Below are 15,195 nucleotides of genomic sequence, written 5' to 3' on the forward strand. Positions count from 1 at the left end.
AGTAAAGAAGTTCTCCCTCGTGTTACCCCTAAACTTTTGCCCCCTGACTCTCAACTCATGTTCTCTTGTTTGAATCTCCCCTACTTTCAATGGAAAAATCTTTTCTACGTCAACTCTATCTATCCCCCTCATAATTTTAAATACGTCTATTAAGCCCCCCCCCCTTCAACCTTCTACGCTCCGAAGAATAAAGACCTAACTTGTTCAACCTTTCCCTGTTACTTAGGTGCTGAAACTCAGGTAACATTCTAGTTAATCTTCTCTGTACTCTCTCTGTCTTGGTGACATCTTTCCTATAATTCGGTGACCAGAACTGTACACAATACTCCAAATTCGGCCTGATCAATGCCTTTTCCAATTGTAACATTACATCCCAACTCCTCGACTGAATGCTCTGATTTATAAAGGCCAACATACCAAAAGGTTTCTTCAGCACCCTATCCACATGAGATTCCACCTTCAGGGAACTATGCACCATTATTCCGAGATCACTCTGTTCTACTGCATTCCTCAATGCCCTACCATTTCAGTTCATCGGGTGCTGGGGGCAGCAGTAACCCCATGTCACTGATTCTCCTATAATGAGACCAAAGTCAGACACCAAGACACTAAGTTACAGCGGTTTATTGATATCATCATGACAAATGTAAATCGACTCTCTCACAGTCACACACAATTAACTGACCGGCGACAAGGAGTGACCGGTTGAATAATCAGTCCCGTCTCTCACCGTCACTCTGCATCGGGGAACCGATGATTATAAAATCACACTTCAGGGCCGTGTCCGGGATCGCTGCAGATCCAGGGTCACTGCCGAGGGATTTGTCCATTTAACATCATTATATCGGCCAGGCTGCCGAATGCACCGTCCTCAGCAAAGGGAGCAAAAGGATTCTCTCCCGGGATCATCCCCCCCACCCCGGGACACCGGTGCCCCAGACTGAGCCCCGGACCCCGGGATCTTCCTGTCTGGGTAATTCCCCGGGGTGTCACGTGGGGAGTCTCGACACGCACATCCGGCGGAAGCTTCCCCGCCGGACAGCAGGCGGAAATACGTCACTGCGGACCGCTGCGAGCGACGCACACAGCGCGGGGCCCGAGCCGGTTCCGTTAAAACCGTTGGGAATCAGCCCCGGCGCGCGGCCGTTAAAGGTAAGGGCGGGAGTTAAAGGGGAGGGCGGGGAGTCGGCCAAATGTCCCCATCCCGCGGGCGGGGATGTTCACACATTCAGATGTTCACACGATCACTCTCAGTCCGGGTCTGGGTTCCTGCAGAGATCTCAGTTCCTTCTTCCCGGTCCGACTGAACCGATTCCCCCACAGCCTGAAACAGATGGGAGAATAAAGATGAAATAAACAGATTACACAACAGTGTCAGTGACAGGGGACCGGGGTTAATGTTTCAACAACACACACAGACAAATATTACCAGAAAACCCGCGGATCCACTGATATTTTATCACATTGAACATAAACACAAACACTCACTGGATCTCCTTCAGACTCGGGACGGTCAGTATGAGGCGGCGGAGAGCGGGGACAGATCGGTCTGTCAGCGAGTTGTAACCCAGGTACAGTTCCGTCAGTGATGGTTTTGTACTGAGAGCGGAGACGAGATCCTCGGCACCAGAATCTGTGAGACCGACATCCCTCAGCCTGGAGATGAGAGAGAGTGAGGGTGAAAGACACAGAGAGACAGGAGACGGTGCAAATCCCCACTGTTTATCAGTAACACAATTACTGATCACATTCATGTTCAGTGACAGACACCCAGTGACTGTAAACACAATCTCCCACAGTCTGGTACTTACCACAGTTTCTGTATTTTACACTCCGGGTTCCTCAGAGCCGCAGACACCAGTTTCACTCCTGAATCTCCCAGTTTATTTTCACTCAGGTCCAGCTCCGTCAGTGATGGGTTTGTACTGAGAGCGGAGGCGAGATCCTCGGCACCAGAATCTCTGAGACCAACATCCCTCAGCCTGGAGATGAGAGAGAGTGAGGGTGAAGGACACAGAGAGACAGGAGACGGTACAAATCCCCAGTGTTTATCAGTAACACAATTACTGATCACATTAATATTCAGTGTCAGACACCCAGTGACTGTAAACACAATCTGGTACTTACCACAGTTTCTGTATTTTACACTCCCGGTTCCTCAGAGCTGCAGACACCAGTTTCACTCCTGAATCTCCCAGTTTATTACCACTCAGGTTCAGCTCCGTCAGTGATGGGTTTGTACTGAGAGCGGAGACGAGATCCTCGACACCAGAATCTGTGAGACCGACATATTTCAGCCTGTAGATGAGAGAGAGTGAGGGTGAAGGACACAGAGAGACAGGAGACGGTACAAATCCCCAGTGTTTATCAGTAACACAATTACTGATTTTTTTCTTCAGCACAACTGCGCAAGTCGGCCAGTGAGAACAGCGAGAAGAGTTTAAAAGGAAGACAGATTTACAGAGCGAGCGTCAGAGGAGCGGGAGACAGAGTAGGAAGGCTTTGGCTCAACGGGGCTTCGGCGATAAAGGGTCGAGGCGAGGTAGGTTATCTGTTTACAATACAGACAGAGAGTATGTGTGTGAGGCTGGTTTTCTGTGCTCGGTGTCAGATGTGGGAGATCCTGGAGACTCCCAGCCTCCTGGAAGGCAACATCTGCACCCGGTGTGTCGAGCTGCAGCTCCTTAGGGACCGAGTTAGGGAACTGGAGATGCAGCTCGATGACCTTCGTCTGGTCAGGGAGAGTGAGGAGGTGATAGAGAGGAGTCACAGGCAGGTGGTCACACCGGGGCCACGAGAGACTGACAAGTGGGTCACAGTCAGGAGAGGGAAGGGCAAGAAGCAGGTACTAGAGAATACCCCAGTGGCTGTACCCCTTGACGATAAGTACTCTTGTTCGAGTACTGCTGGAGAGGGAGCAACAACAGCTACACATCTGGCACAGACTCTGCCCCTGTGGCTCAAGGGTGGGGAAAGGGAGAGGATGGCAGTAGTGATAGGGGACTCTATAGTCGGGGGTCAGACAGACGATTCTTTGGATGCAGGAAAGAAACTCGGATGGTAGTTTGCCTCCCAGGTGCCAGGGTCCGGGATGTTTCTGATCGTGTCCAAGATATCCTGAAGTGGGAGGGAGAACAGCAAGAGGTCGTGGTACATATTGGTACCAGTGACATAGGTAGGAAAAGGGAAGAGGTCCTGAAAACAGACTACAGGGAGTTAGGAAGGAAGTTGAGAAGTAGGACCTCAAAGGTAGTAATCTCGGACAGTGAGAATAAGATTAGGATGAGGTGGAGGATAAACGCGTGGCTGAGGGATTGGAGCAGGAGGCAGGGATTCAGATTTCTGGATCATTGGGACCTCTTTTGGAGCAGGTGTGACCTGTACAAAAAGGACGGGTTGCACTTGAATCCCAGGGGGACCAATATCCTGGCAGGAAGTTCTGCTAAGGCTACTGGGGAGAGTTTAAACTAGAATTGCTGGGGGGAGGGAACCAAATTGATGTGACGGAGGAGAGGGAGGTTGGCTCACAAATAGAGAGAATTTGGAGACAGTGTGAAAGGGAGGATACACAGGTGATAGAGAAGGGAGGCACTCAGTCCGATGGTTTGAGATGTGTCTATTTTAATGCAAGGAGTATGATGAATAAAACGGATGAGCTTAGAGCGTGGATCAGCTCTTGGAGCTATGATGTGGTGGCCATTACAGAGTCTTGGATGGCTCAGGGGCAGGAATGGCTACTTCCAGTGCCAGGCTTTAGTTGTTTCAGAAAGGACAGGGAGGGAGGCAAAAGAGGTGGGTGCGTGGCACTGTTGATCAGAGATAGTGTCACTGCTGCAGAAAAGGAGGACGTCATGGAGGGGTTGTCTACGGCGTTTCTGTGGGTGGAAGTTAGGAACAGGACGGGGTCAATAACTCTACTGGGTGTTTTGTATAGACCACCCAACAGTAACAGGGACATCGAGGAGAAGATAGGGAGACAGATTCTGGAAAGGAGTAACAATAACAGGGTTGTTGAAGTGGGAGATTTTAATTTCCCAAACATTGATTGGTATCTCCCTAGAGTGAGGGGTTTAGATGGAGTGGAGTTTGTTAGGTCTGTTCAGGAAGGTTTTCTGACACAATATGTAGATAAGCCTACAAGAGGAGAGGCTGTACTTGATCTGGTGTTGAGAAATGAACCTGGCCAGGTGTCAGGTCTCTCAGTGGGACAGCATTTTGGAGATAGTGATCACAATTCTGTCTCTTTTACCATACCTTTAGAGAGGTATAGGATCAGATAAGTTAGGGAAACCTTTAATTGGAGTAAGGGGAACTATGGGGCTAGCAGGTTGGAACTTGTAAGCATGAATTGGAAACAGATGTTCTCAGGGAAATGCACCGAAGAAATGTAGAAAATGTTCAAGGGATATTTGCATGGGGTTCTGAGAAGGTACACTCCAATGAGACATGGAAAGGACGGTAGGGGACAAGATCTGTGATGTACAAAATCCGTTGTAAATCTAGTCAAGAAGAAAAGAAGAGCTTATGAAAGGTTCAAAAAACGAGGTAATGATATGAATCTGGAAGATTATATGGCGAGCAGGAAGGAGCTCAAGAATGATCCTGAGAGGTAGGGTTTATGAACATCTGGAGAGGCAAAATATGATTAGGAATAGTCAGCATGACTTTGTCAAAGGCAGGTCATGCCTTACGATCCCGAATAATTTTTTTGAGGATGTGAGTAAACACATTGATGAAGGAAGGAAGAAGATGCAGTGTATATTGATTTCAGCAAGGCATTTGATAAGGTACCCCATGCAAGACATATTGAGAAAGTAAGGAAGCATGGGAACCAAGGGGACATTGCTTTGTGAATCCAGAACTGGCTTGCCTACAGAAGGCAAAGTGTAGTTGTAGACGGGTCATATTCTGCATGGAGGCCGGTGACCAGTGGAGTGCCTCAGGGATCTGTTCTGGGACCCCAAGTCTTTGTAATTTTTATAAATGACCTGGATGAGGAAGTGGAGGGTAGGGTTAGTAAATTTGATGATGAGACAAAGCTTGAGGGTGTTGTGGATAGTGTGGAGGGCTGTCAGAGGTTACAATGGGACATTGATAGGATGCAGAACTGGGCTGAGAAGTGGCAGATGGAGTTCAAACCAAATAAGTGTGAAGTGGTTCACTTTGGTAGGTCAAATATGATGGCAGAATATAGTATTAATGGTAAGACTTGGCTGTGTGGAGGAACAGAGGGATCTTGGGGTCTGAGTACATAGGACACTCAAAGCTGCTATGCAGGTTGACTCTGTAGTTAAAAAGGTGTACGGTGTATTGGCCTTCATCAGTCGTGGGATTGAGTTTAAGAGTCTAGAGGTAATGTTTAAGAGTTGAGAGGTTATGAGGGGGATAGATCGAGCTGACGTGGATAGGCTTTTTCCATTGATAGTAGGGGAGATTCAAACAAGAGGACATGATTTGAGAGTTAGGAGGCAAAAGTTTAAGGGTAACACGAGGGGGAATTTCTTTACTCAGAGAGTGGCGCTTTATGGAATGAGCTTCCAGTAGAAGTGGTAGAGGCAGGTTCGGTATTGTCATTTAAAGTAAAATTGGATAGGTAAATGGACAGGAAAGGAAAGGAGGATTATGGGCTGAGTGCGGGCCAGTGGGACTAGGTGAGAGTAAGCGTTCGGCACGGACTAGGAGGGCCGAGATGGCCTGTTTCCGTGCTGTTATTGTTATATGCTTATATGTTGCAGCTATATAGGACCCTGAACAGACCCCACTTGGAGTACTGTGCTCAATTCTGGTCGTCTCACTATAGTAAGGACATGGAAGCCATAGAAAGGGTGCAGAGGAGATTTACAAGGATGTTGGCTGGATTGGGGAGCATGCCTTATGAGAATAGGTTGAGTGAACTCGGCCTTTTCTCTTGGAGTGACGGAGGATGAGAGGTGATTTGGTAGAGGTGTACATGATAATGAGAGGCATTGATCGTGTGGATAGTCAGAGGCCTTTCCACAGGGCTGAACTGGCTAGCATGAGAGGGCATAGTTTTAAGGTGCTTGGAAGTAGGTACAGAGGAGAGGTCAGGGGTAAGTTTTTTTACACAGAGAGTGGTGAGTGCGTGGAATGGGCTGCTAGCAGCGGTGGTGGAGGCGGAAACGATCGGATCTTTAAACTCCTGGATGGCTACATGGAGCTTATAAATATAGAGGGCTGTGGGTAAAACCGAGGTAATTCTAAGGTAGTCACATGTTCAGCACAGCTTTGTGGGCCGAAGGGCCTGTATTGTGCTGCAGGTTTTCTATGTTACTTTATTTCTACTGATCACATTAATGTTCAGTGTCAGACACCCAGTGACTGTAAACACAATCTCCCACAGTCTGGTACTTACCATAGTGTATGTATTTTACACTCCCGGTTCCTCAGAGCCGCAGACACCAGTTTCACTCCGGAATCTCCCAGTTCATTCCGCCCAAGTCTAAACACAAACAGACAGATTGATAAACAAAGTGATTCAAACTGTGGGTCTGAGGGAATTTCTCTCACTCGGATATTTCAGAAAACATTAAACTCTTCAGTAATTTCACTGATTGGAGTTCCCATCACTGTCAATGTCCCTCATTGTGACCAGCTCCAGCGTATTCAAAGAAGGTCAGTAATAGTCTGTAGGTGTGACCCTGTGAACTCCACATATTCTGTCCCATTCCCCGATGGAGAGAAAAGTGTTCCTGACCGAAATGCAGAAATGTCAATGGGACACAGTGAAATAGACCCACCTGAGCTAAAGGGATGGGGAAGAGAGTTCCCACAGGAGGAAGGGGGATAGGGAAGAGAGATCCCACAGGAGGAAAAGGCATAGGGAAGAGAGATCCCACAGGAGGAAGGGGGACAGGGAAGAGGGATCCCACAGGAGGAAGGGGGATGGGGAAGAGAGATCCCACAGGAGGAAGGGAGATGGGGAAGAGAGATACCACAGGAGGAAGGGGGATGGGGAAGAGAGATCCCATAGGAGGAAGCGGGATGGGGAAAGAGATCCCACAGGAGGAAGGGGGATGAGTAAGTGAGATCCCAGCGGAGGAAGAGAGATCCCACAGCCGGAAGGGGGATGGGGAAGAGATATCCCACAGGAGGAAGGGGGATGGGGAAGTGAGATCCCACAGGAGGAAGGGGGATGGGGAAGTGAGATCCCACAGGAGGAAGGGGGATGGGGGAGAGAGATCCCACAGGAGGAAGGGGGATGGGGAAGAGAGATCCCACAGCCGGAAGGGGGATGGGGAAGTGAGATCCCACAGGAGGAAGGGGGATGGGGAAGTGAGATCCCACAGGAGGAAGGGGGACGGGGAAGAGGGATCCTCCAGGAGGAAGGGAGATGGGGAAGAGGGATCCTAAAGGAAGAAGGGAGATGGGAGAGAGGGATCCCACAGGAGGATGGGGGATAGGGAAGAGAGATCCCACAGGAGGAAGGGGGATGGGGTAGAGAGATCCCACAGGAGGAAGGGGGATTGGGGAAGAGAGATCCCACAGGAGGAAGGGGGATGGGGAAGAGAGATCCCACAAGAGGAAGGGGGATGGGGAAGAGAGATACCACAGGAGGTAGGGGGATGGGGAAGAGAGATCCCACAGGAGGAAGGGGGATGAGGATGAGAGATCCCCGGGAGGAAGGGGGATGGGGAAGAGAGATCCCATGGGAGGATGGAGGATATAGAAAGAGATTAAACAGGATGAAGGGGGTACAGGTTGAGAGATCGGCCTGGAGGAGGAGGGATTTGGAAGAGAAATTTCTCAGGAGGAAGGGGGATGGGGAAGAGAAATTCCACAGGACAATGGGGCATGCCAAAGAGAGATCCGACAGGAAGAAGTCGATGGACGAGAGAGATCCCACAGGAGGAAAGGGTATGGAGAAGAGATTTCCAACAGGTGGAAAGGATGGGGAAGAGAAATCCATAGAAGGAAGGGGGATGGGGAAGAGAGATACCACAGGAGGAAGGGGGATGAGGATGAGAGATACCCGGGAGGAAGGGGGATGGGGAAGGGAGATCCCACAGGAGGAAGGGGGATGGGGAAGAGGGATCCCACAGGAGGAAGGGGGATAGGGAAGGGAGATCCCACAGGAGGAAGGGGGATGGGGAAGTGAGATCCCACAGGAGGAAGGGGAATGGAGAAGGGAGATCCCACAGGAGGAAGGGGGATGGGGAAGAGAGATCCCACAGGAGGAAGCGGATGGGAAAGAGAGATTCCACAGGAGGAATGGGGATGGGGAACAGAAATCCCACAGCAGGAGGCGGATGGGGAAGAGGGATCCCACAGGAGGAAGGGGGATGGTGAAGAGAGATCCCACAGGAGGAAGGGAGATGGGGAAGAGAGATCCCACAGGAGGAGGGAGGATGGGGAAGTGAGATTCCACAGGAGGAAGGGGGACGGGGAAGAGGGATCCTCCAGGAGGAAGGGAGATGGGGAAGAGGGATCCTAAAGGAAGAAGGGAGATGGGAGAGAGGGATCCCACAGGAGGATGGGCGATAGGGAAGAGAGATCCCACAGGAGGAAGGAGGATGGGGTAGAGAGATCCCACAGGAGGAAGGGGGATGAGGATGAGAGATCCCCGGGAGGAAGGGGGATGGGGAAGGGAGATCCCACAGGAGGAAGGGGGATGGGGAAGAGGGATCCCACTGGAGGAAGGGGGATGGGGAAGGGAGATCCCACAGGAGGAAGGGGGATGGGGAAGAGAGAACCCACAGGAGGAAGGGGGATGGGGAAGTGAAATCCCACAGGAGGAAGGGGGATGGGGAAGTGAGATCCCACAGGAGGAAGGGGAATGGAGAAGAGAGATCCCACAGGAGGAAGGGGGATGGGGAAGAGAGATCCCACAGGAGGAAGGGGGATGGGGAAGAGAGATCCCACAGGAGGAAGCGGATGGGAAAGCGAGATTCCACAGGAGGAAGGGGAATGGGGAACAGAAATCCCACAGCAGGAGGCGGATGGGGAAGAGGGATCCCACAGGAGGAAGGGGGATGGGGAAGTGAGATCCCACAGGAGGACGGGGGATGTGGGAGAGAGATCAGACAGGAGGAAGGGGGATGGGAAAGCGAGATCCCACAGCCGGAAGGGGGATGGGGAAGAGATTTCCCACAGGAGGAAGGGGGATGGGGAAGTGAGATCCCACAGGAGGACGGGGGATGGGGAAGAGAGATCCCATTGGAGGAAGCGGGATGGGGAAAGAGATCCTACAGGAGGAAGGGGGATGAGTAAGTGAGATCCCAGCGGAGGAAGAGAGATCCCACAGCCGGAAGGGGGACGGGGAAGAGATATCCCACAGGAGGAAGGGGGATGGGGAAGAGAGATCCCACAGGAGGAAGGGGGACGGGGAAGAGATATCCCACAGGAGGAAGGGGGATGGGGAAGAGAGATCCCACAGGAGGAAGGGGGATGGGGAAGAGAAATTCCACAGGACAATGGGGCATGCCAAAGAGAGATCCGACAGGAAGAAGTCGATGGACGAGCGAGATCCCACAGGAGGAAATGGTATGGAGAAGAGATTTCCAACAGCTGGAAAGGATGGGGAAGAGAAATCCATAGAAGGAAGGGGGATGGGGAAGTGAAATCCCACAGGAGGAAGGGGGATGGGGAAGAGAGATCCCACAGGAGGAAGGGGGATGAGGATGAGAGATCCCCGGGAGGAAGGGGGATGGGGAAGAGAGATCCCATGGGAGGATGGAGGATATAGAAAGAGATTAAACAGGATGAAGGGGGTACAGGTTGAGAGATCGGCCTGGAGGAGGAGGGATTTGGAAGAGAAATTTCTCAGGAGGAAGGGGGATGGGGAAGAGAAATTCCACAGGACAATGGGGCATGCCAAAGAGAGATCCGACAGGAAGAAGTCGATGGACGAGAGAGATCCCACAGGAGGAAAGGGTATGGAGAAGAGATTTCCAACAGGTGGAAAGGATGGGGAAGAGAAATCCATAGAAGGAAGGGGGATGGGGAAGAGAGATACCACAGGAGGAAGGGGGATGAGGATGAGAGATACCCGGGAGGAAGGGGGATGGGGAAGGGAGATCCCACAGGAGGAAGGGGGAATGGGGAAGAGGGATCCCACAGGAGGAAGGGGGATAGGGAAGGGAGATCCCACAGGAGGAAGGGGGATGGGGAAGTGAGATCCCACAGGAGGAAGGGGAATGGAGAAGGGAGATCCCACAGGAGGAAGGGGGATGGGGAAGAGAGATCCCACAGGAGGAAGCGGATGGGAAAGAGAGATCCCACAGGAGGACGGGGGATGGGGAAGAGAGATCCCATTGGAGGAAGCGGGATGGGGAAAGAGATCCTACAGGAGGAAGGGGGATGAGTAAGTGAGATCCCAGCGGAGGAAGAGAGATCCCACAGCCGGAAGGGGGACGGGGAAGAGATATCCCACAGGAGGAAGGGGGATGGGGAAGAGAGATCCCACAGGAGGAAGGGGGACGGGGAAGAGATATCCCACAGGAGGAAGGGGGATGGGGAAGAGAGATCCCACAGGAGGAAGGGGGATGGGGAAGAGAAATTCCACAGGACAATGGGGCATGCCAAAGAGAGATCCGACAGGAAGAAGTCGATGGACGAGCGAGATCCCACAGGAGGAAAGGGTATGGAGAAGAGATTTCCAACAGCTGGAAAGGATGGGGAAGAGAAATCCATAGAAGGAAGGGGGATGGGGAAGTGAAATCCCACAGGAGGAAGGGGGATGGGGAAGTGAGATCCCACAGGAGGAAGGGGAATGGAGAAGAGAGATCCCACAGGAGGAAGGGGGATGGGGAAGAGAGATCCCACAGGAGGAAGCGGGATGTGGATGAGAGATCCCCGGGAGGAAGGGGGATGGGGAAGAGGGATCCCACAGGAGGAAGGGGGATGGGGAAGTGAGATCCCACAGGAGGAAGGGGGTTGGGGAAGAGGGATCCCACAGGAGAAAGGGGGATGGGGAAGTGAGATCCCACAGGAGGAAGGGGGATGGGGAAGAGAGATCCCACAGGAGGAAGGGGGATGGGGAAGAGAGATCCCACAGGAGGAAGCGGATGGGAAAGCGAGATTCCACAGGAGGAAGGGGAATGGGGAACAGAAATCCCACAGCAGGAGGCGGATGGGGAAGAGGGATCCCACAGGAGGAAGGGGGATGGGGAAGTGAGATCCCACAGGAGGACGGGGGATGTGGGAGAGAGATCCGACAGGAGGAAGGGGGATGGGAAAGCGAGATCCCACAGCCGGAAGGGGGATGGGGAAGAGATTTCCCACAGGAGGAAGGGGGATGGGGAAGTGAGATCCCACAGGAGGACGGGGGATGGGGAAGAGAGATCCCATTGGAGGAAGCGGGATGGGGAAAGAGATCCTACAGGAGGAAGGGGGATGAGTAAGTGAGATCCCAGCGGAGGAAGAGAGATCCCACAGCCGGAAGGGGGACGGGGAAGAGATATCCCACAGGAGGAAGGGGGATGGGGAAGAGAGATCCCACAGGAGGAAGGGGGACGGGGAAGAGATATCCCACAGGAGGAAGGGGGATGGGGAAGAGAGATCCCACAGGAGGAAGGGGGATGGGGAAGAGAAATTCCACAGGACAATGGGGCATGCCAAAGAGAGATCCGACAGGAAGAAGTCGATGGACGAGCGAGATCCCACAGGAGGAAAGGGTATGGAGAAGAGATTTCCAACAGCTGGAAAGGATGGGGAAGAGAAATCCATAGAAGGAAGGGGGATGGGGAAGTGAAATCCCACAGGAGGAAGGGGGATGGGGAAGTGAGATCCCACAGGAGGAAGGGGAATGGAGAAGAGAGATCCCACAGGAGGAAGGGGGATGGCGAAGAGAGATCCCACAGGAGGAAGGGGGATGGGGAAGAGAGATCCCACAGGAGGAAGCGGGATGAGGATGAGAGATCCCCGGGAGGAAGGGGGATGGGGAAGAGGGATCCCACAGGAGGAAGGGGGATGGGGAAGTGAGATCCCACAGGAGGAAGGGGGATGGGGAAGAGGGATCCCACAGGAGAAAGGGGGATGGGGAAGTGAGATCCCACAGGAGGAAGGGGGATGGGGAAGAGAGATCCCACAGGAGGAAGGGGGATGGGGAAGAGAGATCCCACAGGAGGAAGCGGATGGGAAAGCGAGATTCCACAGGAGGAAGGGGAATGGGGAACAGAAATCCCACAGCAGGAGGCGGATGGGGAAGAGGGATCCCACAGGAGGAAGGGGGATGGGGAAGTGAGATCCCACAGGAGGACGGGGGATGTGGGAGAGAGATCCGACAGGAGGAAGGGGGATGGGAAAGCGAGATCCCACAGGAGGAAGGGGAATGGGGAACAGAAATCCCACAGGAGGAAGGGGGATGGGGAAGAGAGATCCCACAGGAGGAAGCGGGATGAGGATGAGAGATCCCCGGGAGGAAGGGGGATGGGGAAGAGGGATCCCACAGGAGGAAGGGGGATGGGGAAGTGAGATCCCACAGGAGGAAGGGGGATGGGGAAGAGGGATCCCACAGGAGAAAGGGGGATGGGGAAGTGAGATCCCACAGGAGGAAGGGGGATGGGGAAGAGAGATCCCACAGGAGGAAGGGGGATGGGGAAGAGAGATCCCACAGGAGGAAGCGGATGGGAAAGCGAGATTCCACAGGAGGAAGGGGAATGGGGAACAGAAATCCCACAGCAGGAGGCGGATGGGGAAGAGGGATCCCACAGGAGGAAGGGGGATGGGGAAGTGAGATCCCACAGGAGGACGGGGGATGTGGGAGAGAGATCCGACAGGAGGAAGGGGGATGGGAAAGCGAGATCCCACAGCCGGAAGGGGGATGGGGAAGAGATTTCCCACAGGAGGAAGGGGGATGGGGAAGTGAGATCCCACAGGAGGACGGGGGATGGGGAAGAGAGATCCCATTGGAGGAAGCGGGATGGGGAAAGAGATCCTACAGGAGGAAGGGGGATGAGTAAGTGAGATCCCAGCGGAGGAAGAGAGATCCCACAGCCGGAAGGGGGACGGGGAAGAGATATCCCACAGGAGGAAGGGGGATGGGGAAGAGAGATCCCACAGGAGGAAGGGGGACGGGGAAGAGATATCCCACAGGAGGAAGGGGGATGGGGAAGAGAGATCCCACAGGAGGAAGGGGGATGGGGAAGAGAAATTCCACAGGACAATGGGGCATGCCAAAGAGAGATCCGACAGGAAGAAGTCGATGGACGAGCGAGATCCCACAGGAGGAAAGGGTATGGAGAAGAGATTTCCAACAGCTGGAAAGGATGGGGAAGAGAAATCCATAGAAGGAAGGGGGATGGGGAAGTGAAATCCCACAGGAGGAAGGGGGATGGGGAAGTGAGATCCCACAGGAGGAAGGGGAATGGAGAAGAGAGATCCCACAGGAGGAAGGGGGATGGCGAAGAGAGATCCCACAGGAGGAAGGGGGATGGGGAAGAGAGATCCCACAGGAGGAAGCGGGATGAGGATGAGAGATCCCCGGGAGGAAGGGGGATGGGGAAGAGGGATCCCACAGGAGGAAGGGGGATGGGGAAGTGAGATCCCACAGGAGGAAGGGGGATGGGGAAGAGGGATCCCACAGGAGAAAGGGGGATGGGGAAGTGAGATCCCACAGGAGGAAGGGGGATGGGGAAGAGAGATCCCACAGGAGGAAGGGGGATGGGGAAGAGAGATCCCACAGGAGGAAGCGGATGGGAAAGCGAGATTCCACAGGAGGAAGGGGAATGGGGAACAGAAATCCCACAGCAGGAGGCGGATGGGGAAGAGGGATCCCACAGGAGGAAGGGGGATGGGGAAGTGAGATCCCACAGGAGGACGGGGGATGTGGGAGAGAGATCCGACAGGAGGAAGGGGGATGGGAAAGCGAGATCCCACAGCCGGAAGGGGGATGGGGAAGAGATTTCCCACAGGAGGAAGGGGGATGGGGAAGTGAGATCCCACAGGAGGACGGGGGATGGGGAAGAGAGATCCCATTGGAGGAAGCGGGATGGGGAAAGAGATCCTACAGGAGGAAGGGGGATGAGTAAGTGAGATCCCAGCGGAGGAAGAGAGATCCCACAGCCGGAAGGGGGACGGGGAAGAGATATCCCACAGGAGGAAGGGGGATGGGGAAGAGAGATCCCACAGGAGGAAGGGGGACGGGGAAGAGATATCCCACAGGAGGAAGGGGGATGGGGAAGAGAGATCCCACAGGAGGAAGGGGGATGGGGAAGAGAAATTCCACAGGACAATGGGGCATGCCAAAGAGAGATCCGACAGGAAGAAGTCGATGGACGAGCGAGATCCCACAGGAGGAAAGGGTATGGAGAAGAGATTTCCAACAGCTGGAAAGGATGGGGAAGAGAAATCCATAGAAGGAAGGGGGATGGGGAAGTGAAATCCCACAGGAGGAAGGGGGATGGGGAAGTGAGATCCCACGGGGATGGCGAAGAGAGATCCCACAGGAGGAAGGGGGATGGGGAAGAGAGATCCCACAGGAGGAAGGGGGATGAGGATGAGAGATCCCCGGGAGGAAGGGGGATGGGGAAGAGGGATCCCACAGGAGGAAGGGGGATGGGGAAGTGAGATCCCACAGGAGGAAGGGGGATGGGGAAGAGGGATCCCACAGGAGAATGGGGGATGGGGAAGTGAGATCCCACAGGAGGAAGGGGGATGGGGAAGTGAGATCCCACAGGAGGAAGGGGAATGGAGAAGAGAGATCCCACAGGAGGAAGGGGGATGGGGAAGAGAGATCCCACAGGAGGAAGGGGGATGGGGAAGAGAGATCCCACAGGAGGAAGCGGATGCGAAAGAGAGATTCCACAGGAGGAAGGGGGATGGGGAACAGAAATCCCACAGCAGGAGGCGGATGGGGAAGAGGGATCCCACAGGAGGAAGGGGGATGGGGAAGAGAGATCCCACAGGAGGAAGGGGGATGGAGAAGAGAGATCCCACAGGAGGAAGCGGATGGGAAAGAGAGATTCCACAGGAGAAAGGGGGATGGGGAACAGAAATCCAACAGCAGGAAGCGGATGGGGAAGAGGGATCCCACAGGACGAAGGGGGATGGGGAAGGGAGATCTCACAGGAGGAAGGGGGATGGGGAAGAGAGATCCCACAGGAGGAAGGGAGATGGGGAAGAGAGATACCACAGGAGGAAGGGGGATGGGGAAGAGAGATCCCATAGGAGGAAGCGGGATGGGGAAAGAGATCCCACAGGAGGAAGGGGGATGAGTAAGTGAGATCCCAGCGGAGG

At 53.7% G+C, this 15,195-nt stretch overlaps 1 protein-coding gene across 1 annotated transcript in view; it reads right to left on the reverse strand.

Moving 5' to 3' along the window:
- Positions 1-608: 608 nt before the first annotated feature.
- The window catches only part of LOC140723542 (NACHT, LRR and PYD domains-containing protein 3-like), a 40,727-nt gene continuing 26,140 nt past the window's right edge, over positions 609-15,195 (reverse strand). Inside the window, exons 2-6 of the mRNA XM_073038117.1 lie at positions 6,374-6,460; positions 2,128-2,298; positions 1,812-1,982; positions 1,489-1,656; positions 609-1,324 (exon numbers count right to left, since the gene is read on the reverse strand). Of these exons, the coding sequence (XP_072894218.1) occupies positions 1,237-1,324; positions 1,489-1,656; positions 1,812-1,982; positions 2,128-2,298; positions 6,374-6,460 (685 nt within the window). The 3' untranslated portion in view covers positions 609-1,236. The remainder of the gene's footprint in view (positions 1,325-1,488; positions 1,657-1,811; positions 1,983-2,127; positions 2,299-6,373; positions 6,461-15,195) is intronic.

Source organism: Hemitrygon akajei, unplaced genomic scaffold (assembly GCF_048418815.1).
Source record: "Hemitrygon akajei unplaced genomic scaffold, sHemAka1.3 Scf000118, whole genome shotgun sequence".
Classification (NCBI taxonomy): Eukaryota; Metazoa; Chordata; class Chondrichthyes; order Myliobatiformes; family Dasyatidae; genus Hemitrygon; species Hemitrygon akajei.